Consider the following 23,878-nt stretch of genomic DNA (forward strand, 5'->3'; position numbering starts at 1 on the left):
TGATTAGTGTGTGTGCACCTCTACCTTTTGAAATCTCACTGTTTGAAGCTTCCTTGGCCCCCTCCAAGTTGTGACATTTCAAAGTTTTGAATAGGAATCTTTCAGCAGTCAGTGAATGCTTAAAAGTTATATTAAAAGCCAGGCTTGACTTGCGGTCTTTATTTTAGAAAAAAAATGTCTTGTCCAAAAGCTTTTTATGTTTGTAGCTTTTTCAAGGTTCTGATCTGTCATCATGACAATTGCATTTTTAAAAATCTAATGAGAAGTTCTATTTCAATTTTCTAACCCGTTCGCTGCCAGTTTGGAGCAGACTGCTTTCTTGTGTTAAGTGAACATTTCTTTCCATATCTTACAATTGTTTCCTTGAATAGCTAAAATGTTATCAGCGAGATGTTTGTGGATTTGGGAACTCATGATCTAGTTTGAGTTTTTCTGACTAAACTATAAAGAGATCCATATAATTGGAGTTTCATTCTTTTCTGAAATGGTGTATATACTTGCCCCATTGATGTTGACAAGAATCTAAGGGTAAAGAACCCTCCCTCACCTCAAATGACAGGCTGTTTAATCATTAACTGTGTTCTGAACCACAGGCTCCAGAATTGGTCTTCCATGTATGCTGCAAAGAATGAACTTAATTTGAATGCCTCATCAAGGAGCATGTTACCTTGCAATGAATGCCCCTTTCCTACCTCAGAAATTGGCCACTGTTTCTTCCCACTTTATAACATAATGAAATCTGTTTGTCACAAAAACTTTTAAGTTAAAATGTTCCACTAACTTTGCACCGGAAGTTAAGGTGTAAATGCACACCTCCATTTTATTCTATGCTTTATTACTGGCCTGGGTGCCTTTATTCTTTATGCTCCCACTAATCTTTATTATCCTTTTGGTTACATTTTTTTGTTCTGGTTCAATTTATTAAGTTTCATTAAAATTTATCCTAAGTTTTTATTTTGGTCAGGAAATGGGTAATGGTAATTAGAGCTGGACTGTACCGTAATTGATCGAAAGAGTATTGGAATTAGATGTGCGTCATTTATGTCACCTTCTGACTTCTAGGCTGAAATTGTACCATTTGACTTTTGTATCAGGTTTGTTGTATGCTTAGACAATTCTAGGCTGTAGTTCTTTTTACGAAGCAGATTTCTTCATTCACTCCTCTTGGATATCTATGCACACTAATGATGGAACGTTACTTTTAACCAGACAGGCATTTTGCAAGGGTGTCTTATTACAATTCTCTTGCTGAGCTTGCTACTCCACTAAACAGTGTTACTAATTTTCCCCCAGTTCTGATTGTTCTGCCTCCAATTGACCCTACTGCTTTTCAGTGTGTTTACTTTTCTTGGTCCCATTCTATGTCTCTGTCTTCTCTGCTTACTTTGTCTAAAGAAATGCCTCATGTTATATAAAAATGGGATATAGAGGCCTCAATTTCAAGCTTGTTCAGCACTGAGTCAGTCTACACTATCCATTCACATATTGATTTGGCACCTTGGGTGTAAATCCCTAATGTATATAATATTGAAGCATATTTACAGAGAGGATGAACAATGTGAAATACTTCTTTTGAATATATTTAGATTGTAACCTGAAAACCTGCAGATAAATGAAAGCAATTATATTAATTATGTACAGCAAATTTTAATTGTATTATGTTTCTTTTGTGTTGATCTTATAGCTTTTTTTAGGTTCGTCTGGATTCCGGATGTGTCAGATCTTTTATACTTTACATATCTAACTTCTGAATTAAGTATTTGATTATTATACTTTACTGAAATGCACACAGACTCTGCTGTAGACCAGAGGTCGTCCATCTATTCCTGTGAATTACAAAGACTCTCCTAATCCTAGATAGCTGCATTTTTTAATTAAAAAAAACATAGTTTGGTCTGAATGCATATCAGTAGGGTACTTTCTATAATATTTTGTTTTTATAGAATAAACATTTTGACTGATTTGATATTTAAACCATGGGGTTGTCAGATGCTTGGGCAAAATGATTTATAATTTGTGTAAATTAATAGTAATATTATTAAGTCATTTGGTTTGAATATGTCTAACTTTGCATGCTTTGCTGTTGTTTTTGCCCCCTTTCTCACTTCCAGGAAGAGAGCCCCCTGAGTCTGTCTAGCCCCGAGTGTAGTGGTACCTGGATGCATTACACTAGTGGTGTGGGTGCTGGGCGTCGAAGACGCAGATCAGGGGAACAAATCACTTCTTCCCCTGTATCCCCCAAATCATTGGCTTTCACATCAAGTATTTTTGGCTCATGGCAACAGGTTTTTCAATTTTCCTTCATTTTTATGAAAATTGCCATTTCACTGGTCAAACATTCACAGTAATTCCTCAAGTCTGTCTTAAAAGCCCCTGTTATTAATTTTAATTTTGACCTCTAATTATAAAATAATTAACCCAAAATTCTGAATAGTTATCCTATTTGTTCAGACAGTATTACCTTAACTGACCTAGAACAGATGTATTTGTAAAACCTGCAGGTTAAATGATCGTTTGCTGTTTTTATGCTTATCTATGCAAGAATGGATGCTGCTCTTGCATTTCTTTTATTCTATTCTTTACAGACTGTGGCAGGTCTTTTCTTAATTAACTTAAATGTTGCAGTACCAATTTCATTGTTCATATACTTAAAAACATTCAACCAATTTAAACACTCCTACTGATCAGAAAACTGACATATTTGATTGCAATATGCATTTTAATCCCACCGATTGTATTCCCTGAAGTGAATGAAGAGTAATTTCTGGATGTGTACACATCTGGCATACCTAGTAAATCCATGGGTTTCCTACCTGATGAGCCTGGTTAAAATTACCATATATCAGAGCCCTCCTCCATGTCCAAATTAGATGCAGTTCAGTACACAGTCTGAACTATGTTGTGAAAATTGACTGACCTGATCAGCAAGCAGTTGCAGCATGATACTCCTTGGCTGTTGACTATAGATTTTAATCTTCAAAACTTTTGAAACTAACTCATTGTTCAAAAAACACGATAGATAAAGGAATATTAGAAAACAGGAAGTGGAAAATTCATACATTATCTGACTGACTTAACATAAAGAATGTGAGTAGCAAAAGACCAATGGGATCATCAAGCCTGTTCTGTCTAATCTCTAACTTTATTCAACTTATTGAATCTTTTGATAAAAAGTCATTGAGAATGTTTCTTAATCTGTAATTCAAAGCTAAATCAAGCAAAACTCAGTTTACCTGTTTCACCTTATACCCCATATTATGCATCCTTGAATGATTGCCTTTTGGCATCATAATTTCAAGATCCCAACAGTTCAGCGACTATACTGTTCCATAGAGCACCCAATCATGTACTTGTTCTTAACAATATTCATTTGAAGCTTGTTTTGAACCTGCTATACAATTAGCTCTTTTGCAGGTATTATTTTCACAATGGAACATTTAGATGAAAATCTTATACTTAACCTCCCTCCTACTCTTTCTAACCTCAAATCAAATTTTAAGTTTGTAACTATTCTATTTTCTGTATTTTTAATCAAATCAAACAAACTTCTTTATTCCTCCTTATTTTAGAAGATTGGATCAGGTCACTTGGCAGTCATCTTTCCTTCTCTTTTGAGAATGTCAATTTTAATTTGAATCATTCCATGCTTTTAAGCAGAACTCTTATACCTTAATTAAATGTTTGTGTCTCATATATGTCAAATGGGTTTAGGGAATGTTGGCAGTTAATTTCAGAGTGCACAGTACAGAACATTAACCCTGAGATCTGCTTATAAACCAGTGAGGTTCCTACATATTATTCAGGTGCAGGAACCAGCTTGATTTAATGCCATATTAACATGCTGTTTTGTCCCTTCGATCCCACATCACACAGGGAATAAACTAATGTGTCAATTTTCTGAGCTACAAAACTGCTTGTTAACAATTCAGTGAAACCTAAAGTATGCCCTATAAAAAAAACTAAGAGTAACTGGTTTCAATTTGCTCAAAAGCTGTTGCAATTAATGCAGTCCATTGCCTTATCAGATTTTTAAGTTTGTAGTCAATGATCGTTTCAATCTAAATTTGAGAACCAACATTTAGTCATGACATAAATATTTTCTATATATTTATCCACATTTGAAAAAAAACAGATTAAAGCAAATTCTGATCCTATTGGCTAATTAATAGTTTTATATTGGTAAGATCGTAATATACTAATCATGTGTCAGATCACAAATATTTTTTTCAGCTGAACCAAGCCACATTGGAAGAAATTAGTGAAAACCTTTCAATGGTGGAGAAAGCAAATGGTGCAGCTCTCTGGAAGAATGAAAACTGTTCACATGTAGGGTCCCCAAAATAATTTTTAAAAATGAAAAGAGGTACTGCAATGTAAGACACTAATCAGGAATGTAAAATGTCTAAAAAGCACTGATATACAACTGCATGGAGTAAAACTGTATTCTCTCAAATACATATATCTGTATTTGCCTGTATGGAGGCAGGTGAAGGATAGTTAACTGATGAAGTAGTAGTGATATCTGTATGCTCTTATAAATTGATATTTTCCCCACATATTTATTTTCCCACTGTTAATGCAGTGTTTGCTATGTTCATCCCATTGCAAGGACATTGTAGGTGGAATGGACCCATTTCAGGCTAAAGGATTTTGCATGATCTGTCATTGTCTCCATCTATATGTTTCCACTAACATTAATCATGCAGCTTATTAACACTGACTGTCTGAAGCAGGCCATAGTATAAAAGCTGCTTTTAGTTCTTGCTATTCGTTCAAATACTCAAAATATTTTTCACTATTGCCATGCAGATTCTCACTGAAAGCAATCCTGCTTTACGAGCTGGAAGACTTCATGCAGAGCAGAAATACACTGGACTTGGTGAGTGCTGAAACTGTACAATCAGCTAATAATCTCAAACAACCATGCTCCTATTTTTCTATTAAAAGGAAATTATTAGTTTTTAGAATTATGTTCTGTAGGTATCATACAGAATTATAGGTATCAAAGGAAAACATTTGATACTTTATTTATTGTCTAGTGATGGCTTTTAATGGATTTTGTTGTTTACTTTGGGATTCAAAAAAGTCACATGAAAATTATGAATAAAGAATTGAAATGTTTCTGAAGTTTCGATATGTTAAGCAACATGCTGAATTTAAACTCTCATTTGAAAGACTCAACTATCACGTGAGTAATCTGTTATGTTTGAATGTTGAAGTCACTGGTATAAAAAGCATGGGTTTGCAGCAAGCTTTGGCTTCTTACTAAATGAATATTCGCTGTAAGATCTTGCTTTATTTTTCTCTTGTACAAATTCAGAGATAAAGATATCAAACATTTCTACATCTGAAAAAATACTTGTAGAGGAATTGATTTACATTCTTTGATGTAATTGATTAATTGATCAATTTACATTCAATTTGTAAATGCCCCATACATGGTAACAAAATAATATTTTAATGTTTTAAGTTAGATCAATATTTTGACAATTAGCATGTATAGGGCAGTAATCTATGGAACAGGCATGTTACCTGTTGTAATATAAATTTGAAAAAAAATTGAATTTCTTATTTCATGCATTGAGATGATATTTTTGAGAAATTTGTGAAAGCAAATCTGAAGTATTCAATGCATTCACACCCTCAAAAATGTGAATGAGATTTTTGCAGAACTATTAACTTTTTGAAGAGTAATTGTTCAATCATTTGTTAAATTGACTTGGTGAATATGATACATCTCTACATACTTTATTTTAATGGTGATATGGAGGGGGAGAAAGGAATGTTTGGCATGAATTACCTAAAAAATTTGAATTTTTTTAAAGTGGTGAGATCATTTAACTCTTCAGTATTCAAAGGTCTTAGCTGTGTACCTTTATAAACTGATGTGACTGCATAAAGTATTGTCTAATAGTATTTTCCCTACTAATAACAGTAGATATTGATTTTGTCATAATTTTATGGCATGTTGCATGTATCCCTCTTCAGGAACAAAGAACACCTGGTTTGTATGTGTTTTCTCTAACTCCCATTAGGGTCTCATTGTGCAGGCCTGTTTAGCACTACTGTGCTTGGGGGTTCCTCGAGTGCACCTAACCTACAGGATTATGCTCGTGCGCATCGTAAAAAGCTGACATCATCTGGCTACTTTGATGGTATGTGCACACAACACTGCAGACAAATCTGTCGTCACTTTGTCAGAAATTAGAAATTCTGTGATGAGAACAGTCAAATCCTATTTCCTCCTTTGAAAAGCTGGAAAACCAGCCTGAACTGTATGTGCCATATTTGGATTGACAATCTATGCTTTAGGTGAAGTTTTTACGCAAAAGTGTTCATTTACATCAGCAATATGTGTGCACCTTAGCTATAAAAGGTCATCAGTTTTTAACCTTTAAATGGTCATTTTTTTTGGCATTTGCACAAATAACTAAATCAGTAATAAAATAAAATACTTTGCATCCCTTTAATCTAGTATTAAAAAACACCTTGAATCTCATTACTTGTTATTGGAATATATTAACTAAACAATCCATTAATAATTTGTAAAACTCAAAACTAGTGGTCAAGAATTTGATTAGGTTAGTTTAGGTTAGAATGAAAGACTAATTTATTAGATTGGTTAGTAATTCGATGCTTCTGTCAAAGATTTAGTTTGAGGCATAATGGTGATTTGGAGAAGGTTTATATGAGCTGGGGGGAGGAAAAAGAAATGGCAAAGTGCTCTCTATATACCACTAACTGCTTGAATCTGTTGGTCTTTGCAATTCATTACTTTGTGCATAATATTTAATTATAATATGCACAGTCAGTATTAGCCAAGGAGTCTTTAACAGTGGCACTTACTCCCACTGAATTATTTTTTTCCCCTCTAAACAATCCTGCATGCAGCCTAACTTTAACTTTTTCTTTAAAAAACCCTGTTCTGCTAGCTGTTATAAATTTCAGGTACCTGTTTTTCTCTTTCTCAGACGCCACACGCAGTTCTGCTGTAAAAAGATTTTCTATCTCATTTGCTCGACACCCAACCAATGGTATGTTTGCTTTTTATCCCCCCTCCTGCAAAGATTATCCTTTGCTTCATCCCTTTTTATTTGTAATGTTGGATGCAAACTTTTAATACCATTCGTGTTGCCTATCCTCCAATTAGACATATCTCTTGGAATTGGGCTCCATGGGATTGCAGAATGATTTATTTTTCCCTTTCCCTTTAAACCTTTTCTCCTTCTCATTACAATACATATCATACCTAACCATTTTTGTGTTGTATGCGGAAATGGTTCTTGTTCTGTATAATTGACAGTCTGTTAGGTTTAAAATAATTTATTTTAATTTATTAAATGTCATCTTGTAATAAGTTTTACCATAAATCTGTACTAATTACATATCTTTTAACCCATTTTGTATTGCCAACTTTTGGGGTTTTTGTCCGCAAAGTTGCATAGAAATATGTGAAAATCAGTCAGACTATTTCATTGTTTTGGTTTTGTCTTAAGCCAAGAAAAACTTTGCACAGATTTTGGAAAAGGTGAAGTAGCAGGACATTTTGTAAATTAGTCAATGATTTTAATGGTAAATTTCTAATTATGCTTTGCCTATTATTTATTAAAGATATGTTAGTGTTACATTACATTATTGAAGTGTAGCTTGTATATTGGTGTTGCATACACAGTATTCTAAACATACTAGTAGTTTCATGGTTTCACATTTTAATATGCCTGCAAAGCAATTTTTAAAAGTTTTTTTTACATTTCACATGATTTAAAGGAAATAATGGATAGAAGGATTAATTTCTAAATAATATAGGCAACAATATGAATGATGTTTCTATTCTAGGATCTATCAGTACAACTATTAGAAATGCAACATCTCAGCTTACAGGACTTAAAATGAGTAAAAATTGCTCAATAAAGCTTGGTTTCTTCATAATGCCTGTATGACCACCTAACATCTTTCCACAACCACCCCACTGAAGAACACACTTTTTAAATAAAATTTAGTATACATAAAATATATATAATGATATCTCCGTAAACTTAGGTCCTTTTTGTTATTGAATAGTTAGCATCAGTAGGAAACCCCTACATAAAGTGCCTCAAGGGGACTGTATTTTTAATCCAGTCTTACGATTGATTGATTGTGTGCAAGATATGCTATAGAAAATTTATAGGGGGCAATAATATAAAAATTACACACACATATAATACCCACCCCCTTCCCTAGGTGCTCCTATTACATGCAATCACCAAAAAGGTTCAAGCATAATAAAGTGAATTACATATATGCTTCACAACTAAATTTGGCTCAAGATATTTACTGCAGTGTCCATTTAATAACAACGAGTCTGAATGTAAATAAATCGTTGAATTAGGTATTATCTTTGCAGTTACTCATGACAATATTTGTTCATTGTTTTCCCTGTTATTTACAATCCTGTTACTTGATGTAGATAGTGTACAGTTAAATTAGATTTCCCTATTTTATTTTGAAGCAACTGAAAATGTGGATCTGTCTTAGAGTCATAGGGATGTACAGCATGGAAACAGACCATTTGGTCCAACTTGTCAATGCCCACCAGATATCCTAACCTAATCTAGTCCTACTTGTCAGCACTTGGCCCATATCCCTTTAAATCCTTCCTTTTCGTATACCTGTTTGATTCTTTTTTTTCTGTGATCCTTCCACACTTGATGTAACTGCAAGACAGCACAAGCAACGTTTTATTAAGCACAGTACAGTACAAACTTTCTGGAGGAACCTTTAACACATACCTCGCAGGGCTTACAGTGTCGTTTCCTTTGTTCCTCTCCGAACAAAGGAAACAGTCCTTCTTTATACAAAATCTTTGCATCATTGTTAGTAATGCCCACAGACAACCCCTTGGCATTCAAAACACAATGCAGTAACCACTTCATCCTCGGAAACTGTGTAATACAAATCATCCCTTCATGGCCAGATCTGTTGTGAACTGTATTTTCTTAACTACAGTAAGTAGTCAGAATTATAACTATGGTGCTCTTATTGATTTCTGAAAAGAAGATGAAAATGTAAATAGCTCTGAATGGTAAGGAAATGGGCATGTAAGTGGCTCTGGATAATAGGAGATGATAAGGTAATTTCTTACAATGTATCTGTAAGTTAGAGGCAAGCCACCCTAGCCTCAGGATATCCAATTTCCTGCAAGTCAGCAGAGCAAGTTAACTCATTAATATCACAATACCCATCCAGATATCTTTTAAAAGCTGCGGTTGTACCAGCATCCACCAATTTCTCTGGCAGAAATCCAGAGGATTGTTGTCAGTGATTCTGTTCCTCCACAACGCATGCTGTTAAATCCCTTGTTTCTGGAAATTTTTAGTAGATAATTTTATTGAAAGTTTGTATTACAAAAAATTATAACAGCAACAAAAAAAAACAATTATATAACAGTGAGGAAAGAAAACAACATAAACAAAACACAACTATGCTCTTAGAAATTAATTAGAAATCACTAATTTCACATCAACTTTTGTTTCTTATACAATTAATATAAGTACTGTAAAACATATGACGAGAAAACATCTTGTGGCATAACGATAATGTCTAGCCAGAAAATCCTAGTTAAAGTACCACATACTCCAGAGCTGTAGCATTACACTGTGGAGAATCTTCAGCTCAAACACACGTCACAAAACATTGCATTGTGATCTATTATATCATGGAGCAACATTTTCAATTTTTAAAATGTTTTCTAATTACCTGAATCCTGTGCAGATACATTCGCAAAGTTTAAGTGGTATTTAGATAGACACATAAACAAGCAAAGAATAGAGGGATATGGGCCATGGGATTACTTCAGAATAGTATCATGATTCACACAGATCATGGGCCAAAGTACCTGTTCCTGTGCTAAACTGTTCTGTGTTCTATGTGCATTTGAATTCCTTTGCACTCCCATATGGTACTTCTCCAAGGATTTGTCCTTTCCTCCTCTTTTTTTTCAATTGTGTATTGTCTTTCAACTGTTTTACTCAAAAACATATTTGAACTTATTTAAAACTCACCCACTAGGAGCTATACTTGTACACAATAGTATTGAGTTTCCCTAATATTCTGATGACACCAGGACTCAATGTCACCACAGTACCAGCTCTCTCAACTTCTGTTTATTTTCTCTAAATTGACACACTGTTTGATCAAAATACAGTATGGGATGAACAATAATTTGCTCCAACTAAACTAGGAACTCTGAAGCACTTTTTAAAAATTCCACGTCAAATTCTATCTCTCATCATCAAATTCATTCCTCCCCCTGCTGCCCAATGCTGAATCAAAATGCTGGGAAAATTGGTGTCAGTTTTGATCCCAGGATTATCTTCTGAACCCAAACTGTACCATTACTAAGACGATCCATTCCCATCTCCATAACATTGTTGAATTCACCACTGATCCAGAATCAATTTATCTACTGCTGAAACACTTCAGTTATTTCTGGACCAGCCATTGTTGACAACTCCCTCTGCAAACCTACCATCATTCAAATCATGTCTGTGTCTTAACTCATACCGAGTCCCATTCATGCTGTATTTTCTGATATACATTGGATCCCACTTAATTGTTATCCCCATGTTCAAATACCTCCACAGCCTTACCTAGCTATGTAATCTCCTTCTGCCCAACAGATTTAGTTATCTGAGCACATGTAACTTCTGCCTATCAAGCATCCCCAATTTTAATCTGAACACCATTGGCAACCTTGTTGCCAGCTGCTAAGGCCTTAAGGTCTGAAATTCCCAACTTAAACCAATCCACCTCTCAAACATATTTTCCTCATTTAAAACTTATTGATTTCTTTGACCAAGCTTTTGATTGTCTGTCTAAATAGCTCTTTACGCTCAGTGCCAAATTTTATTTGATCCAGCTTTTGTAAACCTCCCCTTGGATGTCTTACCAGTAAAGGCATAGTATAAATACAAATTGTTGTCTGATTAGTAATCATTGGACCTTGGACGGAAACACAGTTGAGTTTTTTTTCCATCAGGGGAAGAATATTGTCTTAAGTTAAGAATGAAATTTTCCCATATTGTCCAACCTTCAGAAAAAAGGAAATCTCATGTATAAAAGTAAAAACATCTTTTGGACATTGTTCCTTTACACTTTTTCTCGTTGTACTTCCCTGATACCACCCAACTTTGGTTGCTGACAGGCCACTTTTATGTAGAGTGGCAGTTCTTCTTAAAGGATACTATTTACTTTCAAATTTTCAAGAAAGGTTTTGAAACTTTGAGGATAATTGTTCATTGATTTTAATTTTATATAAGGAAAAAGTGCTTTTAAATTAAAGCAGTTTAAAAAGTAGTAACCGTAGCTCATGGCTAATACTTTTGCCTCTCACTCAGAAGATAATGGGTTCATGTCTCGTTCCAGATGCTTGAGAACTGGTTGGAGATATTTATTAAATCAAGGCTGTTACATGGCACAATTCCAAAGATGAGCAGGAGATTCCTTCTCGTTGTTTTGGAAACATTTAACTCTCAAGCTACAACATTAAAATATTCTGGTCATTTCATGAGAGCTCAGGGACAAATTGACTATGCACTTCTTAGGTCACATCAGTGACTAAATCTCAACACTAGTTAATTGATCTCACAGCATTTGGTGGTTGACCTGGATATGTGAAAGGTGCTCTGTAAATGAGAGTTTTTATTGTATTAACCATGCACCTGTCAATGCAGATTGTAGATTCAGTAGTTAGATTGATTTGCATCTTAATTCTGAGCCTTTTCAATGTGCCTTATGCATGAGAGTTGGATCAAATACTATCCCTATATTACCTGGTCCTGTTGGGTTTGACTGCTCTTCAACTCCAAGCTTTTCTTAACTACAATTTACTATTTCATATGTACTTTCACATTTTTAAGTTGACAGATTTCATGGAGAATTGGTACTTTTGCAAATCTTCTTTTGACAATAAACAATAACATTCAGATATGAAATTCTATTTGCGACTTTGATATGACTTCTCCCACCAGTGCTTTCCAGTATTTGCATATCTGTACTCCTGGATGTTTTGCTGTAATTTTAAGGATTGTTAGAAATACTTCCATTTTCCTGCCTTTTCCAAAAATGTGCTACTTTAAGTCAGCAATTATGTAAACAGAAAAAAAGCAAATATATGTATGTGGCAGTGATGCAATGGGTGTTTGCTTAATGTCATGCAATTCGGGAATGGATTTACGTAGCTTGCCCTGTCTTAATTAGGGCTATTGAAGCTAGTGTGTTTTTTTAATCAGCAATTTGAAATGTGGTTCCTGTTAAAACTTCAGTTATAATTTATGCAAGTCTGTATTAACTTTGATATGGTGAACACTGAATTTTATTTATATACTTCTGACCCCTTGAAATTCACATACGAATATTTGATTCATTTGTATGAAATTTCTTTGTCTGCTTAGTCAAGTTTTAGTCCTATTATAAATCAAGTGCTGTCTCCATTAAAATAGCTCAAGGTAATGTGATCTTTGTTCTCAAGCCAATCAACTGTTTTCTGATATCCCAGTAGATCAATACATTACAATTTGCCCAAGGGATTCCATTATTATCCCTTGTAACTTTTATATAATCAGCGCTGTTTCCTTCTAAGAAAATGTTACAACTAAGTTTACAAAAGTAAATATTAAAACATTGGGTGAAAGTTTACAAGCATTCACTACCCCAAACCAAAAAACATCCACAAACAAACCTGTCCTGCATGCTTAACAATCTGCAGACTGACTAATGTAATGGATGAAGGCATTTGCACACCATGGAGGGAGAAAATAACACCCTGACTGAGGAATCCAGCAGAACCAGAGCATTCTGGTCGTTGCTACAGTGAATGCACACCTAATTCTGGAGTACATTGAATTGAGGGCTGGTGGACATAGGATTTCTAGGTGTTTTAGGAAAGGGATTGCTTGTTTAGGTTTTAAGATGAGTATGAATACAAAAGAAGGGCTTTTTTGTGGAGGGAGATTTGGTAGGAACATGGTGCTCCAAGGTTAGTACACCATTTCACCTTGACATTTTAAGCACTTTTTTTAAAGAAAATAAAATTATATTCCCACTCCCACTTACATGGCCACACCAACAATTTTATGATGTGAACAGCCTAATATTGGGGTCAACAAGATCCATTGACACCATTACTTATTTACTTAAGATGGGATGTGGCTGATTTCATTATTATATTATTATGTGGGTATGAGAGGGAAGAAGCTTGGATGCATGGGAAGATAGTTGAATAACCATCCAACCTATATTACATGTCCCCACCCCCCACACGATTAAAGCGCCACAGTCATGTAATAACCTGTTTTCCTTAAAAATGTAAAGTGGGGGTGCAGTTTAAGGATGCCCACACTTTTAGTTTTTTTATGTGATTATTTTACTTTGAGTAGAAATGATACATCAGCACTGATTCTTTTTTTTGAAGAAAGCAGCTGAAATACTTCATCGAAAATTTGTTAGCACTGCTGATGCATTTTCAGTTCCATGACTGACCTCAAGTAGTACAACAACCCTTCTTTGTGTTTTAATAAAATAAAAATAGTGAAGTGAATTTTGCTAACAGGCTCTTGCTATCATTTCATTTTGTTTTTGCAATATAGAGGAACTAAGTTCTTGAATACAGAAGCCTTTGTTAATGATATAAATTTGTTAGATAACTTTAAACCTTACTGCAGTGTTTTATAAAGGCAAAAACTTCACAAAATTGCCTTTTTTTATAAGATGTTGACTAAACTTATCTCAATATGAAATGATTACTCAAATATATACAGTGTAAATGATTGAAGCAATGCATTATCTTGTTTGGTAAATTTCCAAGTGGTATTATTGGCTAGATTGTCACAACTTTGAGTTATATTGTTTACTTCTGTTCACATTGACAGCTTTTGGGGGTAATTTGTGGTAATGAAGAGTTTTGTTTTTTCAATCCAAAGTCCACTAAACCATTGATAAGTTTTCAGTGAAGACTCTTTGATGTTTAAATGGTCTGATGATACTTGCCAAACTTGCTCTCATAATAATTTGCCACTAACCTGAAGTACAAGAGTGAACATGGAATAGAACTGTACATGAACACGAGGACTGTTATCTTCGAAGAGTTGTCAAATGAGGCCTTCAGGGTAGCTTTGGAATAAAGAGAAGATAGTCACACTGTTAAGTGTTGTCATAAGCTGACAAACAGTTGGCAATTGAGAAGCAGATATATAGTCAATCACGGTGTGTATAGCTAATAATGAGATATTTATATTAGATATTTTTAACTACCCCAATATTAATTGGGATAATCATAGTATATCATCATGGATAATCATAGGCAACATGCAGATGGTTCCCACAAGAGACAGTGCAGGGCTGTATCTTAATTCTGGGAAACCAAGCCAGACAGGCATTCAAGGTGACAGTGGTGGAACTTTTGAGTGACAGTGACCACAACATTGTACATTTTAAGTTTGTTATGGAAAATGAAAAAGTTGGTCCGCAGAAAAGGGTTTTGGATTGGGATAAGGCAGGTTTTGATAAAATAAGGCAGTTGATCAAAATAGATTGGGAACAATTACTCAAGGGTAAATTTACAGCAGAACATTGGGAAGAATTCCAAAACTTACTGGAGACCATACAGACCTAACATCTTTCCTTTAGGATGAATTGTAAGAACAAGCCAAGAGAATCCTGGATGTTTAGGACAATCAGTTCTGGATAAGAAGGAAAAGAAAAATATGCTACCGGTACAAAGGGAGCAAAACAACGGAGTTCCTTGAAGAGTATAGAAAGTGCAGGCAGAAGTCAAGTAAGCATTTAGACTACACTAAAATCAAAAAAAACCTAACTATTCTATTCCTAGTTTCCCACACTTGGCCCCACGCTTGTGTGCTTTGGTATTGCAAATGCACATCTAAATACTTCTTAAATGGCCCTACCCTACCCACTCTTACAGGTAGTGAGTTCTAAATTCCAACCAACCTCATCTTCTCTAAAGCTTAAATCTATGCCCTCTGGTCACTGATCACTCCATAAAGTGGAAATATTTCTTCCTAACTACCCTATATAGAACTTTATAATTTTATACATCTCAGTCATGCCTCCCCCCCCCCCCCCCTTCAATCTCCTCTGCTGTAAGGGAAGGAACCCCAGTCTGTCTAATCTCTCTTCATAACTGAAACTCTCCAGCCCAACCTTCACCAGTGCTATCACATCCCTCCTGTAGTGTGGATTCCTCAGCTATACACAATGTGCCTTTTACAAATTTGTCATAATTTCCCTGCTCTTGTACTTCATGCTCCTTTAAATGAAGCCCAGTAGAATTTGTGCACAGCGCTTTCAGCCTCTCCTGCCAGCTTTAATGAGTTATATACATACAGGTTCCCTTGCTCCTGCACACCCTTTAGAATAGTATCTTTTATTTTGTACATTATATCCAAGTTTTTTGCACCAAATTATCTTCCGCTTTGCTACACTGAACTCCATTTGCAACCTATCTGCCTTCTTCACTACATATCAATGTCTCTTTGAAATTCTATACTGTCCACTTCACAGTTCACAATTGTACTAACTTTTGTGTTACTTCATACTTTGGAATTGTACCATGCACACTAAAGTCTAGATGATTTATGTGTTTCAAGAGAAGTAAACGTTCCAATACCAACCCCTGGGGAACTCCACTATGAACCTTCTCCCAGCCCACAAATGCCCATTAGCCATTACTCTGTTTCTTGTCACTTGGCCGGTTTTTAGGTATTCGTACTGCCCTTTCTGCTCTATGGCCTGTAGCCTACATTGCAAGTTGATTTACATGGCACTGTATAAAGCACATGTTGCAGTTGATTGCATCTTGGCACTTGTTGCTGCACTAGAAATCTGGTGGCTCAGGTTTGGATCTTATCACGATATATATTTTGGAACTTGAAATCAATAAATAAATTAAAAAACTAATTACAACCATTAAACCATTGTCAATTGTTGTAAAAATCATTAAAGAACTTTAGAGAAGGAAAACTTTTAGCTTCACCTGGACATATGAGTCCAGACCAATAGTAATTGGCTGATTCTTAACTGCCCTTCGAAATGGCCTAAAAAGATGCTATGGTTTAAAAAGTCTCAAAGGAACAATACCATCCACACTACTTGGCATTGACCCAGGCATCGGAAGTGATGATGGTAAACGTGGCCCTGTTGACATTGCAAAGCCCTTCTTATTTCTGCGAATGATGCCAGAATTTGATAATCTGTCATACAGATTACTTGAGCAAAAAGCTTGACACAGTCATATTCACGACGTCCCATACAACACTATCCCGGGTGGCACGGTGGCTCAGTAGTTAGCACTGCTGTGTCTCAGTGCCAGGGTCCCAGGTTCTGTTCCAGCCTCTGGCAACTGTCTGTGTGGAGTTTGCACATTCTCCCCGTGTCTGTGTAGGTTTTGTCTGGGTGCTCCAGTTTCCTCCCACAATCCAAAGATGTACAGAATTCAGGGATGCGTAGGTTGGCTGCATTAGTCAGGGGAAATGTAGAGTAATAGGACAGGGAAGCGGGTTTGGATGGGTTACATTTCTGAGGGTTGGTATGCAGTTGTTGGGCCAAGTGGCCTGTGTCCACACTGTAGGGATTTTATGATACCATAGTTAACTATGTCCTGTCCCACTGGCAGATTTCAAACTGATCTAGCAACTCCAGACTAGATATCCATGAGGTGATGTGGGCCACCAGAAGCAGTAGAATTGGATCCAACCAGAATCAACTTTGTTTTGATGATGCCTGCAGGAAAGCATGCCTGGAGCAATACCATGCATACCTAAAAATGATCTGCCAACCTGGTAAAGCTACGAAGTAGGACACCTTGCAGTCCAAACATCATAGACAGCAACAAGTGATAGGGCTCAGCAGTTCCACAACAAGCAGATCAAATCAAAGTTCTGCTACATCCAGTCATGAATGTTGCTAGACAATTTAAAGAAAAGGTCTGGAGGAGGAGCCTTAATAAATATTCCCATCTCTGTGAAGGGGGAGCTAAATATATCAACTGAAAAGATGAGTCTGAAGCAACTACAACAATCTTCAGCCAGCACTGCCGAGTGTATAATCCATCTTGGACTCCCTCAGATGTCACCAGCACCACAGATGCCAGTCTTCAGCCGAATTAATTCAGTCCATGGTTAGCACTGCTGCCTCGCAGTACTGGTACCATGGTTCAATTTCAGCCTCAGGCAGTTGTCTGTGTGGAGTTTGCACATCCTCCCTTTGCACAGGCTTCCTCCTACAGTCCAAAGATGTACAGGTTATGTTGGATTGGCCATGCTAAATTGCTGATAGTGTCCAGGGATGTGCAAACCAGGTAGATAAGCAATGGAAAATGCAGGATTACAGGGATGGGGTAGGGATGGTGGGATATGAGTGGAATGTTCTTCAGAGGGGCAGTGTGCATCCAATGGTTTGTATGGCTTGTTTCCACTCTGCAAGATTCTATGATCCTATGATCAGGTAAAGGCACTGGATAGACTATGGGCCATGACAACATTCTAGTAACAGTACTGAAGACTTGTGCTCCAGAACTTGCTGCACCCCAAGCCAGGCTGTTACAGATCAGCTACAACACTGCCATCTCCCTGACAACGTGGGGAATTGCTCAGGTATATCCTCTACAAATCAAGACAAATTCAACCTGGCCATTTAGTGCTGTCTACTCTTGATCATCAGTGAAGAGCTGGAATAAAACTATCAAAGTAGCTTTCAAGCAGCATTAGCTCAGCAATAGCCTGCTCACTGGTGCTCAATTTGAGTTTCCCTCTTGACAAAGTTAAGTCTGTAATTGCTGGGCCGATCTTTACGTTCTTGCTCAAAAAAAAAGCCTGTAGTGTTTCCAATTAGATTGACAGTTGTATAGCACAGTAACAGATCCTTGGGTCCAACTAATCTATGTTGATCAGATATCCTAAGTAAACGTAGTCCCATTTGCCAGCATTTGGCCCACATCCCTCTAAACCCTTCCTATTCATGTATCCATTTAAATGTTGTAATTGTACCAACCTCCATCACTTCCTCTGGCAACACGTTCCATACCTGGACTATCATCGGCATGAAAACGTTGCTCCTTTGATCCCTTTTAAATCTTTCCCCTCTCACCTGAAGCACTGCCCCCTTGTTTTGTACTCCCCTACCCTGGGGTAAAAACCTTGGCTATTCACCCTATTTGTGCCTGTCCTGATCTTATAAACCTGTGTAAGGTCACCCCTTAGCCTTCAACGCTCCAGGGAAAATAGCTTCAGCCTATTCAGCCCCTCCGTATAGATTAAACCATCCAACCCTGGCAACATCTTTGTAAATTTTTCTGAACCATTTCAAGTTTAACAACATTTTTCCTACACCAGGGAGACCCAAAATTCAGGAAGAATTAGTTTTTTTTTGCCAGTGCTTCTGTAATTTCCACTCTTCCTTACTGCAAAAAATACGGAGGTATGGCATTGAGGGTGAGTTGGAGGTTTGGATTAGGAATTGGCTGGCTGGAAGAAGACAGAGAGTAAAGGCTCATCTTGGAGTGTTTTGGGACCATTGCTGTTTGTCATTTTTGTAAATGACCTGGAGGAGGGGCTAGAAGGTTGGGTGAGCAAGTTTGCGGATGATATGAAAGTCAGTGGAGTTGTTGACAGTGAGGAAGGATGTGGCAGGTTACAGCGGGATATAGATAAGCTGCAGAGCTGGGCAGAAAGGTGGCAACTGGAGTTCAATGTAGGTAAGTGTGAAGTGATTCACTTTGGTAAGAGTAACAAGAAGATGGGGTACTGGGCTAATGGTCGGATACTTGGTAGTGTGGATGAGCAGAGGGATCTTGGTGTCCATGTACACAGATTTCTGAAAGTTGCCACCCAGGTAAATAGTGCTGTGAAGAAGGCATATGGCGTACTGGCTTTTATTGGTAGAGGAATTGAGTTCCGGAGTCCTGAGGTCATGTTGCAGTTGTATAAGACTCTGGTGCGGTCGCATCTGGAGTATTGTGTGCAGTTTTGGTCGCCATACGATAGTGGAGGCACTGGAATGGGTGCAGAGGAGGTTTACCAGCATGTTGCCTGGTATGGTAGGAAGATCGAATGAGGAAAGGCTGAAGCACTTGGGGTTGTTTTCATTGGAGAAAAGGAGGTTTAGGGGTTTAGATAGGGTTGACTATAAGAACCTTTTTCCACGTATGGAGTCAGCTATTACGAGGGGGCATAGCTTTAAGATGTGGTAGGTATAGGACAGATGTTAGGGGTAGATTCTTTACTCAGCGAGTCGTGAGTTCATGGAATGTCCTGCCAGTTGCAGTGGTGGACTCTCCCTCTTTATGGGCATTTAAACGGGCATTGGATAGACATATGGAGGATAGTGGGCTAGTTAGGTTAGGTGGGCTTGGATCGGCGCAACATTGAGGGCCAAAGGGCCTGTACTGCGCTGTATTTTTCTATGTTCTTCTATGTTCGATGTTTACTAACCGTGAAATATCTCCGTCAAAGATTGTAGTGCTGGAAAAGTACAGCCAGTCAAGCAGCATCCGAGGAGCAAGAGAATCGATGTTTTGAGCATAAGTTCTTCATCAGGAGCCCCTGATGAAGGGCTTATGCTTGAAATATCAATTCTCCTGCTGCTCGGATGCTGCTTGACAGGCTTTATTTTTCTTGCACCACACTCTTCGACACTGATCTCCAATATCTGCAGTCTTCGATTTTTCCTATGGAAATGTCTCATCCAGTCTTGGTGCTATATTATCCTTAAATACTTACAGCTTGTTCAATCCTTTCTCAGTCAATTTTAAACCCTTCTAGTGACTGAATTTCTACTTCTGTCACCATGGCTTGGATAACATCTGTATTGTAGGTAAAGACGGATGCAAAGTTTTAATTTATCAACTCTGCTTCCTTCTTGCCTTTAAGTAAATCCCATTTTGGTCCTTAATTGGCCCTGTTCCTTCTACTACCGATACATCTATAGAATACTTAAGGGTTACTTGTATATTATTTGCCAGTCTTTTCTGCTCCTTTTTCTTACTTTCTTTGTCTCTCCTCTAAACCTTCTGTATTTAGTGTTTCCTCTTTAACCTATGTCTCCATTATCATCCAAGAAACTCTGGGTCTTGTTTATTCAAAGTTTTCCTCTTGAGAGAATATACCTTGACTGAACCATCTGTTTGAAGATGGCCAATTGTTCAGCTACTGTTTTTCCTGGTAGCTGTTGCCTCTAGTCTGTCCTAGCCATTAGAGTTTGATAGTTATCTGCCGCAGCATATTACTAAAATTCATTAGCTAAAGTCAGTTCTGCAATAATGTGTGTTTCTACAAAGCGAATAGGCTTAAACACAATTGAAGAATTTCAACTAGTATTTGTAGAACGCAAACTTTCCTTACGTATATTGGCTATAGTTTAAATGGGACAGTTATTGCACAATTTTCTTATAATGCAAGATCGCACGAGAACAGAACTATTGCATTATATCAGAACTGACTATACTTCACCAATTCACAAACGCAACAATTTATGCTTAATGTAGTTCCAGGAAATTAACTGGAGCAAGTAAGTCCTGATAGGTCAAGGATGAATCTTGGAAACCATAAGTTGCAATCTTAAAGTAATGAAGTCCAATTACACATGAACTGAAAAGAAGGGAAGTGCAGAGAGACAGTTTTGATGAGATGAAAAAATAACATTTTGTTATAGAAATTGCTATAATTTATATTTGCTTGGATCTTAATTTAATGTTTTGTTTTTTCCATATTAACATCCCAATCTTTGTGTGTATGATTCCTAATGTGCAACTCATTCCCGTGTCAAAAAAATAATTTTCCATTCTGAAAGATGCATTGCTTTCTTTTGTTATACCATATAAATCAAGGAATAATAGGTAAAATAATAGGCCATTTTCATCCTGTAACATCTGTAATTTATGTACATAGTTGAGTAAGCATTTGCTGTATAGCATTAATCATTCATTTTAAGTATTAATGGTTAAAAAAGATAATGCTATCTTTTATCCACTTGTGAAAATCCAAATCATGTTCAATTTCAATATTACAAGAATATACTAAGATCATTTGGAGAACAGAAGTATTGCGTATTGGGTTACAGCTGACCTAGATGATTGAGTACGGCAATTGTATATAACAGATCTCAAAAACGCTCAATATTTTTAAGTGAAAAATGTCAAATTAATTCTTACATTGGTCACACTAGCAAAAGTATCTAGTGAATTAAAATGCTGTTGTAGAAACCTGTGTTGCTGTAAAGAACAACTCTGGAGTCTTTGTCATGCCTTTTTTTCCCAAATGTTAACATCAAGGGAATTTGAAGCAAAAACTTGGTAATTATTAATGGTGTCTTGGTTTTCGTACTGGATGGGAGATTCTGGACCTGTGTAATTGCTCTAAGATGATATACCACAAAATGTAATGGACAAGCATTCCTATTATACCTGAAATGCTTTGCACGCTAAAATTATAATATGTACATATATTTGTAAAACATAAATACAAATTTGTTAACCTTTATATAACATCTTGAGTGTTTCTTTACAGGATTTGAACTTTATTCAATGGTGCCTTCCATTTGTCCCCTTGAAACTCTTCATAATTCCCTTTCTCTGAAACAAGTGGATGAATTTCTTGCATCGATTCCTGAAAGCAATGTCCCTTCTGATACATTTTGTATATCCTCAGGTAAGTTTTGGAATTCTTCGGTGTGTTAGTTTTCAGTATATTTAAATGTAAAGAGAAAGTCATAGAAATCAAATTAATCTGTTTAATTCTGTATGATTCTTTGATATACTGCTGAGTAAATCTTGGTGGAGGTGAAGGTAATTCACTACATATGGAGTGTTTAAAATTGATTAGGTTGTGGTGTTGTATTAGCTGTCTGAACATACAGTTGATAAGGCAGCAGCAACGCAAGGTATGCATTCAACAGAGTTGAAGGAAATGACAAGGAAATTTCAGAAGATTTGCCATAATTTTCCAATTTCAAGTGATACTAGAGGACTGCAGGATTCCAAATGTTACACCTTTGTTCAGAGAATGGTGTAAAGATAAGTTCATTAACTTCAGGCCAGTCACTTTAATCTTGGTGGAATTGTTTCAGAAGCGATAATTTGAGACAAAATTAATAGTCTGTTGGGAATAGTTTTTAGAGCAAATCGTGTTTGACTTGCTGGATGTTTTTGATTGTGATAGAGAGCAGATGATAATGCTGTTAATATGGTTCACGTTTACTTCTGGAAGACTTTTGATATAGTTCCAGTAAAGAGACAAAAACAGAAGTTACTGGAAAAACTCAGCTGGTCAGGCAGCAGCTGTGGAGAGAAAGCAGAAGGTCTGAAGAAGGGTCACTGGACCCGAAATGTTAAATCTAAGCTTTTTCCAGCAATTTCTGTTTTTGTTTATGGTTTCTGGTATCCGCAGCTCTTTTTTTCTCTGCCCAGAAAAAGAGACTTGTAGGCTAAGTTATAGCTGGTGGAATAAAGGGGATGGTAGCTTTTTCCTTCAAGAAAAGGTTGAGAGGAAAGTTGAAAGATCTATTCAAAATCAGGAGAAGTCTGGACAAAGTAGATATGATAAAATCTTTCCCATCTGTGGAATGATCAAGAGCAAGATTTAAGTTCAAAGTTTGTGAGAAGATCTGTAGCTCGGGTGCTCGTTGTTGTGATTCTGTTCTCCGAGCTGGGAGTTTTTGTTGCAAACGTTTCGTCCCCTTTCTAGGTGACATCCTCAGTGATTGGGAGCCTCCTGTGAAGCGCTTCTGTGCTGATTCCTCCGGCATTTATACTGGTTTGAATCTACCGCTTCCGGTTGTTAGTTGCTGTCCGCTGCAGTGGCCGGTATATAGGGACTAGGTCGATGTGTCTGTTGATAGAATTTGTGGATGAGTGTCAATTCTATCAACAGACACATCGACCTAGTCCCTATATACCGGCCACTGCAGCGGACAGCAACTAACAACCGGAAACGGCAGATTCAAACCACTATAAATGCCGGAGGAATTAGCACAGAAGCACTTCACACATGGCTCCCAAGCACTGAAGATGTCACCTAGAAAGGGGACGAAACGTTTTCAACAAAAACTCTCAGCTCGGCGAACAGAACCACAACAAGATTTAAGTAATTGGTCAAAGAAGCACTAGGGTCATGAGAAAAATCATATTCAGGCAGTGCGTGCTTAGGATCTGGAATGTACTGTTGCATTGTTCTCCTGTATAAAAGGTAGAATGTGAAGAATACGGGAAGAACATATCCTCCTTCATTAGTCCAATGTCAATCATTAGTAAAAGGGATAGAATGGTCTAACTGTCAAGCAGCACTTAATCAGTGATGCTTGGTTTGATTTCTGCCAGGCCCACTTGCATCCAGATCTCATTCAAATCTTGGTCCAACCATCGATAACAGATTTGAATTCCAGAGATGAAGTGAGATTTACTCCTTTTGACGTTAAGGTCAAATGTGAAATCCAGGAGGGCTAGCAAACTGAAGTTTATAACTACTGGGGAAATCTCTGTTGGATAATCATCTTGCAAAACATCAATATGGTTGTAGTTGTGGAGCTCAGTCATTTCCATTCCAGGATATTGATGCAGGAATCCATGTGTCAGTTTGATGTATTAAATCATATGTAGCTGCTTCCCTCCACTACAAGATTAGAATTGGGGATGATCATGAGTGCAACTTCTCTGATATGAAGCCTGTCCACAGCTGTGTGCAGCTAGACAACTCTTGGGATCGGGCTAATATGTAACAAGTGATATTCATGTCGAACAAGCACTAGCCAGTGAATATCTCCAATAGGAGAGAGCCTGACCATCTGCTTTTGATTTTAATGACATCATCATTGCACAATTTCTCACTAT

The 23,878-nt window shown here is 36.8% G+C and overlaps 1 protein-coding gene across 1 annotated transcript in view; it reads left to right on the top strand.

Moving 5' to 3' along the window:
* ppip5k2 (diphosphoinositol pentakisphosphate kinase 2) overlaps window positions 1–23,878 on the top strand; it is a 168,793-nt gene that overhangs the window by 137,781 nt on the left and 7,134 nt on the right. Inside the window, exons 25-29 of the mRNA XM_060837085.1 lie at window positions 2,112–2,285; window positions 4,810–4,879; window positions 6,036–6,155; window positions 6,972–7,034; window positions 21,561–21,701. Coding sequence (XP_060693068.1) covers window positions 2,112–2,285; window positions 4,810–4,879; window positions 6,036–6,155; window positions 6,972–7,034; window positions 21,561–21,701 — 568 coding nt within the window. The remainder of the gene's footprint in view (window positions 1–2,111; window positions 2,286–4,809; window positions 4,880–6,035; window positions 6,156–6,971; window positions 7,035–21,560; window positions 21,702–23,878) is intronic.

This window comes from Hemiscyllium ocellatum, chromosome 2 (genome assembly GCF_020745735.1).
Source record: "Hemiscyllium ocellatum isolate sHemOce1 chromosome 2, sHemOce1.pat.X.cur, whole genome shotgun sequence".
In the NCBI taxonomy this organism is placed as follows: Eukaryota; Metazoa; Chordata; class Chondrichthyes; order Orectolobiformes; family Hemiscylliidae; genus Hemiscyllium; species Hemiscyllium ocellatum.